The following is a 16,909-nucleotide window of genomic DNA, read 5'->3' on the forward strand; positions in this document are numbered from 1 at the left end:
ATTATCATTGCAAAAAGTCTAAAAATATTACTAAAAGTCTAAAACTATAATTTATAATTTATATACTAAAATTATTAGAGAATAAGGTTAATTTTTAAGGTATAAGGTTTCAGACTTTATGGTTTAGTGTATAAGGTTATGGTATAGAATACCAATTATAATTTTATCAATTATTATATTTCAAGTATTAGTATGTCTATAAATATATTGTATGTACTTACATATCATAAGTGACTAAATAATGTAGTGGAAATTCACACTTTCACTTTCATCAAGTGGTCATGGGTTTGAACCTAGCATATAAATTGCCGAACAATGACAATTGCCGAACACTCGACTTATTAAAATGGACCAGTTTTGTCACTGTTATTTTGCACGTGAGTCGTTCAATCATAGACTTTTATGTTTTGGACCTTAAAAAAAATCTTTTATTTTATTGAAAAGTTTTTAAATAATTTCATTGTTTGTTTTTTCAAACCTCACAATTTTTCTAAATTTTCCAATTTTAGCTTTAATAAAAAAAATCCAAACTCAAACCCAAGTGTTTCGTCCCATCTATCCTACCAATGTCGTCGGCCCCATCACCCGTCAATGAAGAGTTAGGATGAGAGGCAATACCAACCGATGGTGTAGCCGATGACAATATGGGTGGGAGGATGTCTATGTCTTGGTTTTTTTTAAGGCTTATTCACACCATTGCCCACTGTAAAATATATTTTTTTCACTTTGCCCCATGAAACTTAAATTCTCTCAGTTTGCCACCTGAATTTCAAACAGTTGTTGCAAAAGATCATATGCCGTCAACTCTGTCAATTTTTCTGTTAAAAAAAACTGATGTGGCATTTATATGGCATGTGTGAGACCTTTTTCTAGTTATGTAACATCCATGTAGACACTAAAAATTATAAAAAATTGATATGGATCTTATTATTTTTTAGTTTAAAAATTATTTTTTATTATTTTGTTTGTCCACATGGATCTTACATAACTAAAAAAGGGTCTCACTCATGCCATATAGGTGTCACGTTAACTATTTTAACGAAAAAATTGACAAAGTTGCCGACATAGAGTCTTTTGAAACAACTGTGTGAAATTCAGGTGACAGTTTAAGAAAATTTAAGTTTCAGGGAGGAAAGTGAGAAAAAGTGTATCATATAGGGGGCAATGATGTGAATAAACCTTTAATGACATTTGGAGGGATAAAGTTGACAATATTTAAAAAAATTGTGAGGTTTAAAAAATAAACAATGAGATGTTTTTAACTTTTTCATTTTTTATTAACAAAACTAAACTCATATTTTAAAGAAATTATTTTGTATAATCGATATACTGTCATGTGGTATAATTAATTTATATATTATAATATGAGTAAATATTATTAATATTAGATCCTATTAATATAAATATGTCGTTCAACAATATCCTTATTAAATTAATTACACCAAATAACAATATATTAGTTATATTCAATAATTTTTTCATATTTCATCAGACACTATTGCACCATCAACATGTGCACACACAAACAAACTTGAGAGTCAAAAGTCCCAAATTCCAAAAATCCAAAAATAATAATATAATACTTTTTGTTTTTGTCAGAATATAATACCATAAATAAGAAGAAGAGGCAAACGCAAAACGGAAGACCCAATTCAAAGTTCAAACCCCTCAGTCACTCGCTGCTCACTACTGCTTCATTTTCAAGCTGTCTTTATTTCCCTCCCCTCTCTATCTTTTTCTAAATTAATATAAATAATTAACACACACCCTTTCGCTCCCTTCAACACTATTCTCGTTCTATCTCTCTGTAGAATCTTTCTCTCTCCTAGGGTTTGGGTTTGGTCCTTTCTACACTCTCAGGCTCTAGGGTTTATCGGAGTGTGTTTGATCGTCCTTCTTTCTTCTCTATCTTCACGCTCTGGCTATGGCGGCCGAGAAGCTTAGGGACTTGAGCCAACCGATTGACGTCGGCTTGCTCGATGCCACCGTCTCAGCCTTCTACGGCACCGGATCTAAGGAGGAGGTGAGGGACTGTTGCTCCTTTCTCTCCATGCTTTCTGTTTGGTTTCCGACTAAGTGTGCCCAATTTGGGAGTGCAATTGAGGTTTTTGAGCCGTAGGGTTTAAACCTTACGAGGTCTCACTTAAAGAACCTTTTAGTTTTCTGTTTGGGTTTTTAGAGGGTAGCGGAAAATTCAACTTCTCAGTCTTAGGGTTTAACACTTGAAAGCCTTCACTTGGGGGTGCGTTTTACTTTATTGGCATTTAGGGTTTAGCCTCGGTGTCTTTCTTGGGGAACAAATGAGGTTTTGATGGATTACTGGACATTTTCTATCTGCCTATTTTGTAGTTTTCTTGTTTGTTTGTTAGGAAGAGAGTTGTTTAATAGTCGCCTAAATATTTGTATGCTATTTTCAAAAATTTCAGAAACTATTAGATGCATGGATAATTGTTTCAGTGTGAAATTTAAGTCAATTGGTAATTGTTCCCTCTCGGTTTGGCTGCTGATACTGTTAAACAAAAAAAAAAAAGGAAAATTAGTTTTTGTGTCTCAGATTTTGAATAATCATAATATCTGAAATTCTGTCTACAGTATGGTGCTAACCAAACAACCCATGACATGATGAACTGTTGATGATTAACTGCTTATTTGTGTGATTACATTATAATTTCCTCTTTAAGAAATTATGTGTCCACTTTATTACATTATTGTTACTAAGACTGCTACTTTTTTATCAGCCAAATTGAATTTATAAATAACATATCAATTTCCTTCATAAAAATAAAATTAGTAAAGACTTATGTTTTTATTTTTTGTGTGTATTTGTATTTGAGTAATGAATGAGTGGGTGAATTGTATGCTTAACATGTAATATTGTGTGCTGAACTCCAAGTAGTTAATTTTCTAAGAAGTTATTTTTGCCCCTTATATTGGTGACACAGCGGACAGCTGCAGACCAGATATTGCGGGACTTGCAAAACAATCCAGATATGTGGCTTCAAGTTGTGCACATTTTACAGAGCACAAAGAACCTGAACACCAAGTTCTTTGCCTTGCAGGTCAGTTTGGTTGCATAACAATCCATAACACAATGAGTTTTCCTTTGTCTAAGTCTAACTAGGCCGCCGTCAGATGCCCAGATGGTCCTTGCAGTAGGGCAGCAAGGCTTCAGCAGGTCTCAGACAGACCTTTCAAAACTACCAAAACTAGAAATGCTTTATGTGGACTTGACTGGCATAATAATCAACTTGATTACTTGGGATCATATTTCTGTCCTTTGTTAAAGAAGGCTCATACTAAAGCCTACACAACGTTTATACCATCTAATCTTTCTTGCTGCATATTCATTCAGCTTTCCAATGGTTTGATGCTTTGGAAAAATTGCTATTCAACTTTTCATTACAACCTGTATAAAACTTACCCATCGCTATTTAAGTTGGTGATCTTATGAGGTCTTCTTTCCATCTTACATACAGGTCCTAGAAGGGGTTATCAAGTACAGGTGGAATGCATTGCCTGTTGAACAGCGAGATGGAATGAAAAATTATATCTCTGATGTCATTGTACAGGTATGATTCATGCCGTAAATCTTTGAGGAGGGGATGTTTTGCTAGTGTTGAATCTCTTTTTTGGCTTTCACATACTTTATTTTTTTCTTACCTTTGGTCCCTCTTGTGAAGCTTTCAAGTAATGAGGCCTCTTTTCGAATGGAAAGGCTGTATGTCAACAAACTTAATATTATCTTGGTTCAGGTATTTCCTTATTTCACTCTCCACAAGTTTTATTCCATTGCTTTTTTATTTTTTAATTGTTATACCCTGCACCATTATGATTGGTGTGAGATGAACAGTGTTGAGTACGAGCAAGGTCATGTTTACTTCTTCGTTGTGGCTTTGGTATTTTCACTTCTATTGCATTTATAACTGTCTTCAGAGAATCTATGTGCATCTAAAACTAACTTGTTCTAATTCAAATCTGAAATTGCTTGCTTTGGTAGCTTTGAATATATGCTGTAAATTAATGTGGTTTTTGTTATAATGAGATTACTCAATATACAGATTTTGAAGCATGATTGGCCTGTTAGATGGCAAAGTTTTGTTCCAGATCTCGTTTCTGCAGCTAAAACTAGTGAAACGATTTGTGAGAATTGTATGGCTATATTGAAAGTAAGCCTTTTTTATTTTTAATTTTTGGAAAGATTGAAATCAAATAGATTATGGCTTCATTGGGTCACTACTAATTGCTTGAATGTGTTACCTTCAGCTTCTAAGTGAAGAGGTTTTTGATTTCTCAAGGGGGGAAATGACACAGCTGAAGATTAAAGAGCTTAAACAATCATTGAACAGGTAATTGCCTGATGACTTTGGAATCTTTATTCATAATGCAGTGAGATTCTATCTTTAGCTGTTATTTATGTTAGGATTTTTTTCTTGGCCTCATCTTTTTCAGTATAGAGTTTATGATGTTGCCTTGCACCTTAGTGATAGTCATTAGAGCATTAGATTCTCTGCTTGTTGGGCATTGCAAAATTTCTGCAGATGATTTTTTTTTTAAATCCTCAAAAAAATATAGAAGAAAGAAGAGTTGTTGATGAAAGTTAATCTGTGATGGCATTGCCTTTTATTTTGTTCTTAACCTTGTTTGACTTCATTTGCCACGGTGTACACAGTTATTTCTTTTTTTTTTTTTCTGATATGACATTCTAATCTCGATATTTTTGTTTGAAGTTATGCTTCTATGCTTAGTCTGTCTTGGCATGTTTTCAATCTTTCTTCTTGTTCCAATACTTGTCTCATGTGAATTTATTGTGTTCGTCCAATCTCTTACTCCCTATTCTGTTCGATCTATTTGCAGTGAGTTTCAACTCATTCATGAGTTATGCTTGTATGTACTATCAGCATCTCAAAGAACTGAGCTTATACGCGCAACACTATCCACATTGCATGCTTTCCTCTCATGGATTCCCTTGGGTTATATTTTTGAATCCCCCTTGGTGTGTACAATACTCTTGCATTGTTCTATTACCCTGTGTTAGGATTTATGCTTATCATTCTATATTGTGTGTGTACTGTACAGCTCGAAACCCTTCTAAAATTTTTTCCTATGCCTTCATATCGGAATCTCACCCTTCAATGTTTAACAGAGGTACATTGTTGTTCCATTTATATTCAATTAATTATGTGGTTGTTGCACTTATCCCAAAAAAAGGAGTTTATGCCGTCCTTGGTTTTTTAATTACTTAGGTTTTATCATAAGCTTTTTTTGGTTTGCAGGTTGCAGCACTTAGTTTTGGTGACTTCTACAATCCGCAGTATGTTAAGATGTATAATATATTCATGGTGCAGTTACAGGTGTGTGTATCAAATTTCTTTAATATACTTCCACCTCATTTGAACTTAACATTCAGATTTATACATGTTTAGGAATACACAGGATGAGAAAAATATGTATAGAATACATGTGCATAATTCAGTAAATTTATTTAAAATGCTCATTAAAAATTCAGCCAAAAAATATGAAGATGACAAGTTTATAAATCGGTATGCATATTCAGTTTTTTTTTTTTCTCATATATTAGTAATGAAAAATGTTGTATGCTCTATAGATTTCTCTTTAAAAAATGTGCACATTTTTCCTATCATTTGGAAAATATACCGAAGACCAAAGTATTTTTCATAGAAAGTACACACATATAATTATACATATTTTCATGGACCTTTTCTTTTGCAAAATCTCTTATTTTCTTTTATTATTTTAGTAATATAATGACTTTCATCTGTATACTTGTATTTTTCTAATTTTTTTGGTTGAATTCGTTTTTAATGGCACCGATTAGACTATTCTCCCATCTACCACAAACATCCCTGAGGCTTATGCAAATGGATCCGGCGAGGAACAGGTAATTGTTTCTAATGATTATAGGCTTCCATAGAGAGTGTGTGTGTGTGAGTATGTATGTGTTTAACTAGTTTCTTTATATGTTTCTTCAGGCATTCATTCAGAACTTGGCACTGTTTTTCACTTCGTTTTACAAGGCAAGTTTCTTCTCTTTCCAATGAATAATATGTTGATATATTAGCAGTGACCATCACTGGCCTTGTGTGAGTTGGTCTAGATAAAAAATTTGATTGCATTGATGAATCAGTTCTGTTTTGGTTCATGACTTTTTATTTGTTCATTTTTGGTTCAAATGAGTCTGAAGTTTTATTTCGGGGCTGGAATTTTGGTTTTATTTGTTGCATTACCTGTACCTAGTGTTTTCTTGTCTTTAAAAGATACTCACATCTATTATTATTAATCTTTTAGCCTCTCATGAGCACTTTACTTATTGTCTCCCTTTTATGCAGTCACATATTCGGGTTCTCGAAACCACACAAGAGAATATAGCTGCATTGCTAATGGGTCTTGAATATCTTATAAACATTTCATATGTAGACGACACAGAAGTTTTTAAGGTATGGTTAATTCTGATGTGCTTTCTCTCTTTCTTTCTCCTCTCTGCCTGGACAGCTGAACTAATGACTTGACTTGGACTTTGGTTGTATGGTCGAGCAGGTTTGCTTAGACTATTGGAATTCCTTGGTTTTGGAACTATTTGAGGCGCAACATAATCTGGAAAACCCTGCAGCAACTGCAAGTATGATGGGACTTCAGGTAATGTAGATACTTTTGTATTTTTACTTTTTATTGCTTTGATATAAGGTGATCTACTTTCATATAATAGGGAACAGATGATCAAGTTTTTGAATTGAATTTTTCCTTTTGAAACGTGTAAGAGTGTATCTTCTAGTTTCACTTGAATCCCCTTGTTATTTCATTTAGTTTGACTTTTTTTAACATCTGTTTTGTCACTTCTTGAATAACAAGTCGTGCTCTTAAAGTGGTATTAGATAGGTAGGAGTTCATTCCTTGTTAGTAATTGAAACCGTTACCATCAAATTTGGAGGCAGATTGTTATGGAGCATGTGTGTTCATATCCCTTTTGCTCATTGGAAGTTATGTTTGTGCTTTAGATTTCATGTTATTGCAAATGTAAACCATGTAGAAAATCACATTAGCCATGAAAATCCAAAGGTTTTTTAATTTGTGATCCGTTTGTCCTGGTATATATTGTTTTACTAAAAGTGGATATGTTTTATGCATGAGGTTGAATGTGTTTTGGGGCTTTTAACTTTCTTGTTGGGAAATTAAATTTGGGAGACTTTAGATAATACTAATTCTTTAGGAGCTTTTTTTTTAAAGTAGTTTTTATTCCTAAAAAATTCGTTTTATGTATCATATTATACACTTTTATGCCCTGGGTCACACACTCATCTGCACATTTTTGCATCTTTGTCGTTTTATTGTTTTTGCTTGGTCTGTTTTGGAGTTATTCTTGTATTGGAAGGCTTACTTGTGTCAGTTTGTGCTGTTGTATTGAATAAGCAGATGCTTCCTGGTATGGTTGATGGCCTCGGCTCACAACTTTTGCAGAGGCGGCAAATATATGTTGGTATCATGTCAAAGTTGAGGTTACTTATGATTTGTCGTATGGCCAAGCCAGAAGAGGTTCTCATTGTTGAAGATGAGAATGGGAACATTGTTCGTGAGACCTTGAAGGACAATGATGTTCTTGTTCAATATAAGGTGATACAACCTTATTTGGCTGATGTGTTTGTAATTACTAAGCTATTAAAGTGATGGTAAACTTTTCTTGTAATGGGAAAATGGGCTAACTTCTATATGTTGGGGCTATTTGGCTTGACTTTAGATTTTCTGAATAGAAGAAGTATTAAAATCTTTGATGACATGGTGGAGGGAGTGATTATCTTTGGAGAAGAATTAAATTTTTAGCATCTTTATCGGTGTCATTGTCAACATATTAGGGATATGCTTGTCAGTCCAATCCAGCTTGATTTGGTGGGCATTATGAGCTAAATGTATTTTATTTCTAGTAATTTTGGGGTTTGAAGGTTGTGCATTGATAAACATCTTGTTCGTCTTGTCTTGTATTTCATCTTAAAAGAATATGGGCTAATGTTTTTGCGCTCTCCTCTTCAATCTTTCTAGAGAATTAATTGTCTAAAAATCTATGTTTTTTGTCTAACTAGTATAGAAACTACAGGTTTAGGTTTGGTCTTTTCCTAATATAGAAAAGATTCATTTTACAGGATGTGCAAACATGGTCTTTTCTAAATGATTTTTGGTTTCTTTAAGGTCTCATAAAACCTAGAATTTGTTATTACATGTGCATATTTTATTTTAATCCAAGGAAGACCCTTTGGGGTGTTTGGCATGCCAATAATAGCAAATGCATAGGATTATTGTTATCTTCTTTCTTAAATGTTTTTCATATTTGTTTCTGTTATTGGTACTATTTTTATCTTGCAGATCATGAGGGAGACACTAATATATTTGTCACACCTTGACCATGAGGACACTGAGAAGCAGGTAAAGGTTTTTATTTTTTATTTTTTTATGCCAGTCTGTTTGTCTTTGAAGGAAAAATAAACAATAGTTTAGCTAATATTGATCCCATAGGTTCTTTTTATGCATATCCGTGCACGGGGATGCTGGTAGCATGATGTTATCTTGCCTGGATTTAAATATATGCAAAATAGTTTTATTTATTTAATTATATATGTAATAGTTTCTGGACATACATAGCTTCTATTGCTTTCATGATATTTTTTCTGCATCGTAATGAACTTTCTCCAATCCACCTCCCCAAGAAAATCTGAGCATGCAGTGAGAATATTCCTTTTGGTGTAATCTCAGTTGTGGGGAATCTCTAACAGTGAAGTAGTTAATCCTATAAATATTTCTATCTGATAGTTTTCTTTCTATTTACATTTGAGCACAGATGCTAAAGAAATTAAGCAAACAACTGAGTGGTGAGGATTGGGCATGGAACAACTTAAACACATTATGCTGGGCAATAGGGTCTATATCTGGTTCCATGTTGGAAGAACAGGTATGCTTTGCCCTCTGTTCTATGTAGGAAATTCCTTAAATAATTTTTTCTTATATGCTAGGATAAAACCATATGGTTCCTTTTTGTGCATATTCTGCATCTATTTTGATAATTCCTTTTCATTAATATGGTCTTATGCTTTTTATGCAGTTATCATTCTAGAATCTTTTTTTATGTTTGTTGCCTTTGCTTTTTGCAGGAAAACAGGTTTTTGGTAATGGTCATTCGTGACTTGCTGAATTTGTGTGAAATCATAAAAGGGAAAGACAACAAAGCAGTTATTGCAAGTAACATTATGTAAGGATTCCCGATGCTAGAGGGTTTTTTTTTTTTTTTTTTTTCATCTTAAGCAATAGGTTCTGCTCCCCTAAATGTTTACCAATAAGTGCTTAATGCATTCTAGGGCTTACGCCATTTCAGTTGAAAATCACATGAGTTTCTAATGCTCTTTTCTTTTGGGGTAATGAAACTTTTGGGATGCTGTGGTTGATAACTTTGTCACAGCAACATAGTTTTGTGGATATGACCTGTATTGTTATAGTATAAATATCCTTATGTTTGAAGTTTTGCTTTGTCTTCAGGTATGTTGTTGGACAGTACCCAAGGTTTTTAAGAGCTCATTGGAAGTTCCTAAAGACTGTTGTGAATAAGTTGTTTGAGTTTATGCATGAAACCCATCCTGGAGTTCAGGTATATTTTTTTTATTATGATGTTGGAGGTTGATTTTTTAGTTATATATACATACATATATAAGATCTCATAGTATCCTTGTGTTGATTCATAGTACATAACATGGAGGTGCTTTAAGTGTCACAAAATTTTACTATTATATGGATTATATATAAAAGTATTTTATGCTGTTTCTGTCAAGTTTCTTTTTCTTTGTTAATAGTATTGGGTTCTATTTTATCTATGTTACATATGTTTCAGGACATGGCCTGTGACACATTCTTGAAAATTGTCCAGAAGTGTAAGCGTAAGTTTGTCATTGTACAGGTAATATTTGGATTTTGATAGTTTCCCCTTAAGGTAGCATTTTATAATGTTCTTGTGGTAAAAGTTGTAAACTTGTCTTTTGGCCAGGGTAAAAAGTATGCCATTCATGATTTTTTTGTGTTATGTTTAGAAAATATTCAAAATTCTGTACATTACTGCTGTTGTGATTTTCAGGTTGGAGAAAACGAACCATTTGTGTCTGAACTCCTGACAGGGCTTCCAACAACTGTTGCTGATCTTGAGCCGCACCAGATTCATACTTTTTATGAAGCTGTATGCCTTTTTTATTTCCTTTTTGTTGGATATTTCTACAGGAAGCTATGTTAGTAACAATTTCTGTTTGTTTATCTTAGGTGGGTCATATGATTCATGCAGAACCTGATCCCCAGAAGAGAGATGAATATCTACAGAGATTGATGAATCTCCCAAATCAGGTGTGTTTAATTACAAATCACATTGTTTTAGGACCAATTAGATATTATCCTCTCTTTCTCTATCTCATGCACACACACTCTCACTGCAAAGGAAATGGATGTATGTACTTGTAAGTGCTGACAGTAGCTTGTGGCTTATGGTATTCATTTGTTCTGTAGAAATGGGCTGAGATTATAGGGCAAGCACGCCTAAGTGTTGATTTCCTGAAGGACCAGGAAGTAATTCGGACTGTGCTTAATATATTACAGGTATGAATTTTTCACATTTTAATAGGTTGGTATTGTGCAGTCAATAGTTCCACATTCATCGAACATCCAGACGATGCTGATAAATCTACAATGTAGCCTGATTGTCATCATGTTTTTTCTCCGTTGTTGATTTAGTGTTGAATTTCTTTATGTTAGATTTGTGCACTTTCTGTTAGGTGAGCTGTTGTTCTTTTTGTAGACAGCAGCTCTCTGTGAAAGTGTTCTGTATCCTAAGTGGGCCTTGTACGTGGTCATTTTCTTCTTTCCTTTACATCAGTGGTGAATTCTTTACTTATGTTTTGCAATGATCTTTCATCCTATTGTGTCATATCAATATCTTTTGTGATTATGCTAGTGGTTGTTGATTATCCTTAAGTTGGTTCTGTTTTGCATTGATTGGTCATTTTTACTGGTTCATGAGTGTTGTGTGTGATCATGCTGGTCATTGTTGATTTGCAGACAAATACAAGCGTTGCCAGCTCTCTTGGAACGTTTTTCCTAACCCAGATTTCATTGATCTTTTTGGACATGCTTAATGTGTACAGGTATGGCCGACATGTTCAGATGTTAGTTTTGAGTTTCTGATATTTAATTGGATTTTTAAAGTAATATAGTTATTTGAGGCTCTATATATTTTGGACAGGATGTACAGTGAGCTCGTATCTAGTAGCATTGCCGAAGGGGGGCCCTTTGCTTCCAAAACATCCTATGTGAAACTTCTACGGTTAGACCAATTATACAAATTTTCTTTCAGTTTAGCGTGCAACCCTCAAATACCATGTTCTTATCTGCTCCATTGAACAGGTCGGTGAAGAGAGAGACACTCAAGCTGATTGAGACTTTTTTGGACAAGGCTGAAGACCAACCACAGATTGGAAAACAAATTGTGCCCCCAATGTTGGATCCGGTTCTTGGTGACTATGCCAGGAATTTGCCTGATGCAAGAGAGTCTGAGGTTTTGTCACTTTTTGCCACAATCATAAATAAGTATGCCATCTTTCTTTCATTACCTTGCATTTTGCTTTTATTACATGTCAGTAGAGTGCTTGAAAATGGTATCTTGCTTGCAACATTAACCAACTAAATTACCTCGGCTGTTGCTGCCCACTTCTTTTTCTTCGGGTTAAAAAAATGATACTATTTTTCTAACAAGAAAAAAGAAGCTATTTTCGCGTAAGTGTCTTCCCATATTTTAATTTTTATCCTTTGTTCTTAGGTACAAAGGTGCAATGATAGACGATGTGCATCGCATATTTGAAGCAGTTTTCCAGTGCACATTGGAGGTGAGGATGTTGGCTGTTCTGCAATTGTGACAAACTATTAATATGCTTTATTAATATATTGAGCACCAGTAAAATACTGCCATATGTCTATATGTCCCATATTACTTTTTGTTGAGTATAGACAGAAAATTATCAAAGGAGTCATATGTCTTGTGCTATCTGTTATGAAATTATTTTTCTTTGCTTGTTTATAAGTGGCTTAGGTTTTATAAATCTTGATTAATTCCTACTCCTGCACTATCAAATTTTATGTTCTATCAAGTGGTCCCACCACTTGTAATTTTTTATGCTTTATAGTTTTGAGATGCCCCCACCTTTTAGAGTTGATGTGAGCATCAAGGGCACCTTAAAAATTGGATGCTTCTTGCATTACAGTCACACTACGTGTGGTGGCTGAACATGTTAGTATTGTTTTCCCAAATCTTCTTATGTTGCATCCCTTTGTTCATATATGTTGCTTTGCTTTCGCCACAATACATTGCTGAAGAGGGATTTTGGCATTTTTGTGTTGGTGATATGTATTATGTTGCTTATCCTTTGGTACCAAATAGTTTTTGGTGTGTGGTATAAAATTATTTAAAATTGATTTGTACGTTAGTTGTTTTACGTACAAGTGTGGATTTCGTGCCCTTGCAGATGATCACCAAAAATTTTGAAGATTACCCAGAGCATCGCCTCAAGTTCTTCTCTTTACTTCGTGCTATTGCTGCACACTGTTTTCCTGCATTGATCCGATTATCTGTTCCGGTTTGTGTTTCATCTCTATCCCTTTTTTTTTGGCGTGTATCTTGATTTTCTGTGCTATTTGGTTACATATGAGGGCTTACTGGCTTATTTAACATTAAATAATTATCACGAATTGACTGAATGGTTTTCATATTTTGGTATACGTCAGCAACTAAAGCTCGTCATGGATTCAATTATATGGGCATTTCGGCACACAGAAAGAAACATTGCTGAAACTGGACTGAACCTGTTATTGGAGATGCTGAAGAACTTTCAGGTGTGGTATTTAGTGTATTTGTGTCAATTATAATGTAATGCTATTTAAGATGCTCACAATGTGTTGGTTTAACTGACAGAATTCGGAGTTCTGCAATCAATTTTACCGAACATACTTTTTGACAATCGAGCAAGAAATCTTTGCTGTCTTGACGGACACGTTTCATAAGCCTGGGTTTAAGTTGCATGTCTTGGTTCTGCAACATTTATTTTGCTTGGTATGATCTTGTTATTCCTTCTTCCCTTGATTCATGAGCTTGTATAATTAAGAGTGACATATTTACAGGTGGAAAGTGGTCTGTTGACGGAGCCTCTGTGGGATGTTGCAACGGTTCCTTATCAGTATCCAAATAATGGAATCTTTGTTCGTGAGTATACCATCAAGCTTCTAAGTACTTCATTCCCCAACATGACTGCAACAGAGGTACAAATAGGAAACCATTTTGTTTATCTTGCACTTGTTTTTTTCTTTCAAGTATATAACTGATTTGAAGGTCCTCTCCAGGTTACTCAATTTGTGAATGGACTATTTGAGTCGAGGGCTGACCTATCCACATTTAAAAATCACATTCGAGACTTTCTAGTGCAATCAAAAGAATTTTCTGCACAGGTAGGCTACTTGAAGCATCAAATATTTGCTTGCACTGCCCTATTAATATGCTTTTATTTTTACAATCATGGTAAATTTGACATGCATCTATATTGTTTAATTTTTTATGTTATCTCAAATGTTGCATCTTGCCTGGTAAAAAAATGTGTTGCATCTTTTCCGATTCTTCGAATGTTGGGATGTAGCTAAGTGATTGTGTCGCCCTACTTTTAGATAATTTGGATTAGATGAGTGTAATCTGAATGTTCTAACTCTTTTGCAGGACAACAAAGATCTTTATGCAGAGGAGGCTGCTGCACAGAGAGAAAGAGAGCGGCAACGAATGCTTTCTATTCCTGGGCTCATTGCCCCCAATGAGATACAGGATGAAATGGCTGATTCCTAGGTGGCTAATTTTATTGTTGCAGCTAGTTTCATGAATGATCGATAGAGATGCAATGGGTGCCTTGATTCCATCATCAGAATCTGTCAATGCAAATACAGCATTTTTTCTCCTAATTAGTTTCCCTTTTGTTTCCAGAATATTCTTAGTTGAAATTAGTATAATCACAAAGGCACCCGTAGCCTGCTGGCTGCACTGCCTATCTATTGGATGGCTGTAGAGTATGTAGGTGCTGATTTAGGGAGGGATATATAGAGTCATTGTACGGGTTTTACTGGATCCATATTGATCTTTGTACTTGCCAGATATGGGAGGCAGTCTGTTTAAATGACTCTTAGTATTGATTGATGATGATTCGTCTTAGGTGTAATGTATACTAACCTGTGGCAGGGTTGTGCAGAAATTCCTTTTTTTGTTTGTTTATTTATACAATGGGTTGTCTCAATGTTTTGATGAAGGGCGCTGATTTTTTGTTACCCCTTAGAGAACGCTGAAATCTGTGTAATTCGATTGTGTTTAATATATATGTTTCCTTTTGATTTTCAAATCCTCAAAACGTTTGGGGTCTTGTGTCGGTTTCTTAGTCAATTTTTCTTCGTGTAAACAATTGAAGGTTAACAATCAAAGTGAATAATAAATGAAGTTCCAGCTCTATAAAAGTAAAAGTCTCAAAAGAGAAATCAAATGGTTTTGGAAAACTAGTAGGAAGGCTAGCAGTCCCAAAACCAAAGTTTCTGGCCAGCGCTACACAACCATCAAGGGTTCAAGGGGTCTAAAAGAACTCAACAAAGAAACAAACATAAGACCCGAAACAAGAACATCAAAGGCCAAATTATACTAGAAATAGGCCTAAACCCAGAAACAAAATACTCATATACTCAATAGGTTCTAGATGTGACATCTAACAATGTTTTAAAGTTTTGGGTTGAGCTCCCTTTTGGTCCAACCGCCTGTTGAGCGAGTTGTTTAAGGGTGTTTATCTTGTCTCTCATTTTGTTGCCCCTTTGATGTGATAAAACTAGGTCGAAACTTTTGATCAACCCATCCTTTGTAAAAACCCCACCCTCGACTTTGACACCAATCCCCCAGGCATCCTGTACCATCCTTGCGTTGAGCTTCTGATCACCGAAGAAAGGCCTGCAAATCATAGGCACCCCAGCTGCTATACTCTCTAGCACTGAGTTCCAACCACAGTGTGTTACGAACGCTCCAACTGAAGCATGTGCCAGCACATCTGACTGGGGAGCCCAGGGCACCACCATACCATTTAACTTTTTTTTGCTTAGAAACTCACTTAGCAATTGTGTCTTTAAATTGTCCCTCAGAGACCATATGAATGCTACACCACTCGCTTCCAAGGCTTCTGCCAGTTCCATAAGCTCGTCCTGCGTTGGCCTTGTCACCGACCCAAAACTAACATACACCACAGACGATGCAGCCTTTTGTTTGTCAAGCCATGACAAACAACCGCTGCCCTCCGCAGTTGTCGGTGGCAGCGGTAATGCTAGGTTGAAGGGTCCCACGTTTAGGAATTTCTTGAATTTGGATTTCAAATCATTCGTTATCACAACATCTAGTTCTTCAAACGAGTTTATGAAAACTGCCGTCGCACGTGGTAGCAATTGGCCCATTTGATGTAGCATGCGTGAAAACAGCGATTCCAAGTTCCCAAAGATGATTCCTTCTGGCAAATCCTGGAGTCCTACTTTGGACATTCCTCCGATGACGTTGATGGCTTCGTTTTCGTGACCTGCAATACCTGCAACAATATTAATTTGTACATGAATTACTAATTAAAAGCCTAACTTGGTATATATGCTAGCTAGCTCCTACTTACTTTTGATTCCAATAGTGTCCCTGATGAGATCAGTATGTAGATGAGCAGAGAGAGAAGTAGGTCCGGCAGTCCAAAATGGCACCCAAGGTACTCCCATCTCCTCCGCCATGTGGGCCCCGAACCAAAAGAAGGCGTCCGTGATCAAGCAGGTGAGCTCCTTCCCAGTCTCTGCCACGGCGGCTTCTAAGCTCCTCCTGAAGTTGTGTGGGGCAGCCTTCATGAACAATTCTATGTCCTCCTGCGGCTTACCCACAAAAACATACCCCGCCGGCACTCCATCAGCCACGTCATAGACCTTTACGTTGCATGGCAATTTGTACGTGGACAAAATAGAGTTATTGGATTGTGAAGTGTTGAGGAATGAGAAGAGGGTGTTTGGAGTACTGGCAGTGGCTAGGCGGTGGACAATGCCCAGCAGCGGACTCGCATGGGTTGAGAATGGGAAGGCTAGGACGCCCACATGGACATGGGGCTCATCATTTGCTTTAAGTGCTGCCATATATGCTTCGCTTAGCTAATGGACACACCCTTGGGGTTGCATTAGATTATATAGACCTAAACTGGGGGTTGTCACGATACTACTAACCAAATTGGAGTCAGCCTCACTTCTTCTACTCTTCTAGCTTGTTATCTTTCCTTTCATGCAAACACGAGACTGGTTGCTTTGGAATCGAAATAATATGCACGTGATATAACCCCCAGGCCCATATACTTTCTTTTTGGTAAATGGGGGGGCCAAAAGGCCCATTTACTTTTAATTACAATATAATAATAATAAAAAAGGTGCATTTGGAGGCTGCATCATAAAACAACTCACAAGTGTTGAATACATATTAGAAATGTTGACCCAAGTTTTTAAAAATGTTACAACAACCCATCATATCTACATTTACCTTGTGTATCTACTGATCCACTTTAATGAGCCGCCAGGTAGCTCATTAAAGTGGATCGGTAACTCGGTATGAAATTTTTTTTCGCATGTGGGCCAGTTTGTCCTTGGAGACTATGGTTTGGGCCAAAGAAAACCCTATTTATTACATGTGTAGTTTCAGCCCAGATGTTGATCAACCCAGGAAGCTTGCCCAAGTTGTAAGCTCAATTGAGATTTGAGCACATAGATTTTTCTAAGACAAAGAAAAAGCCCAAACAATACATGGGCCGTT

At 35.7% G+C, this 16,909-nt stretch overlaps 2 protein-coding genes across 3 annotated transcripts; one reads left to right on the forward strand and one right to left on the reverse strand.

Annotated features, from left to right (window-relative positions):
- Positions 1 to 1,652: 1,652 nt before the first annotated feature.
- LOC147289097 (protein EXPORTIN 1A) lies at positions 1,653 to 14,366 on the forward strand. The gene is made up of 32 exons (XM_086235507.1): positions 1,653 to 2,023; positions 2,943 to 3,059; positions 3,477 to 3,569; positions 3,681 to 3,752; positions 4,059 to 4,166; positions 4,264 to 4,346; positions 4,855 to 4,993; positions 5,077 to 5,145; positions 5,274 to 5,351; positions 5,837 to 5,899; positions 5,991 to 6,035; positions 6,348 to 6,455; positions 6,556 to 6,654; positions 7,429 to 7,626; positions 8,371 to 8,430; positions 8,843 to 8,953; positions 9,153 to 9,250; positions 9,535 to 9,643; positions 9,884 to 9,949; positions 10,124 to 10,222; positions 10,303 to 10,383; positions 10,543 to 10,632; positions 11,092 to 11,177; positions 11,276 to 11,356; positions 11,437 to 11,619; positions 11,849 to 11,915; positions 12,552 to 12,662; positions 12,811 to 12,918; positions 12,998 to 13,135; positions 13,204 to 13,341; positions 13,423 to 13,527; positions 13,790 to 14,366. The coding sequence occupies exons 1-32, from the start codon at positions 1,925 to 1,927 to the stop codon at positions 13,910 to 13,912; spliced, it is 3,225 nt and encodes a 1,074-aa protein (XP_086091633.1). The 5' UTR covers positions 1,653 to 1,924; the 3' UTR covers positions 13,913 to 14,366.
- Positions 14,367 to 14,536: 170 nt separating this feature from the next.
- On the reverse strand, positions 14,537 to 16,246 carry LOC147289098 (anthocyanidin 3-O-glucosyltransferase 2-like). Of its 2 annotated transcripts, none has more exons than XM_086236026.1 (2): positions 15,747 to 16,246; positions 14,537 to 15,659 (listed from the first exon to the last, which is right to left on the reverse strand). In XM_086236026.1, the coding sequence occupies exons 1-2, from the start codon at positions 16,243 to 16,245 to the stop codon at positions 14,788 to 14,790; spliced, it is 1,371 nt and encodes a 456-aa protein (XP_086092152.1). In that variant the 5' UTR covers position 16,246; the 3' UTR covers positions 14,537 to 14,787. The 2 variants fall into 2 exon arrangements, with proteins under 2 accessions (XP_086092152.1, XP_086092151.1); XM_086236025.1 differs by having other exon boundaries at positions 14,537 to 15,668.
- Positions 16,247 to 16,909: the final 663 nt, after the last annotated feature.

The sequence above is a fragment of the Dryas octopetala genome, chromosome 3, assembly GCF_963921425.1.
Source record: "Dryas octopetala chromosome 3, drDryOcto1.1, whole genome shotgun sequence".
Classification (NCBI taxonomy): domain Eukaryota; kingdom Viridiplantae; phylum Streptophyta; class Magnoliopsida; order Rosales; family Rosaceae; genus Dryas; species Dryas octopetala.

Bases quoted from the DNA above. Each gene is read 5' to 3' on its own strand.
- LOC147289097 (XM_086235507.1), top strand. From the start codon at position 1,925: ATGGCGGCCGAGAAGCTTAGGGACTTGAGCCAACCGATTGACGTCGGC. The intron at 6,655-7,428 runs GTAATGTAGATA...TTGAATAAGCAG, and splicing joins CAAGTATGATGGGACTTCAG to ATGCTTCCTGGTATGGTTGA. The intron at 9,950-10,123 runs GTAATATTTGGA...TGTGATTTTCAG, and splicing joins GTAAGTTTGTCATTGTACAG to GTTGGAGAAAACGAACCATT.
- LOC147289098 (XM_086236025.1), bottom strand. From the start codon at position 16,245: ATGGCAGCACTTAAAGCAAATGATGAGCCCCATGTCCATGTGGGCGTC. The intron at 15,669-15,746 runs GTAAGTAGGAGC...ATATTGTTGCAG, and splicing joins GGACACTATTGGAATCAAAA to GTATTGCAGGTCACGAAAAC.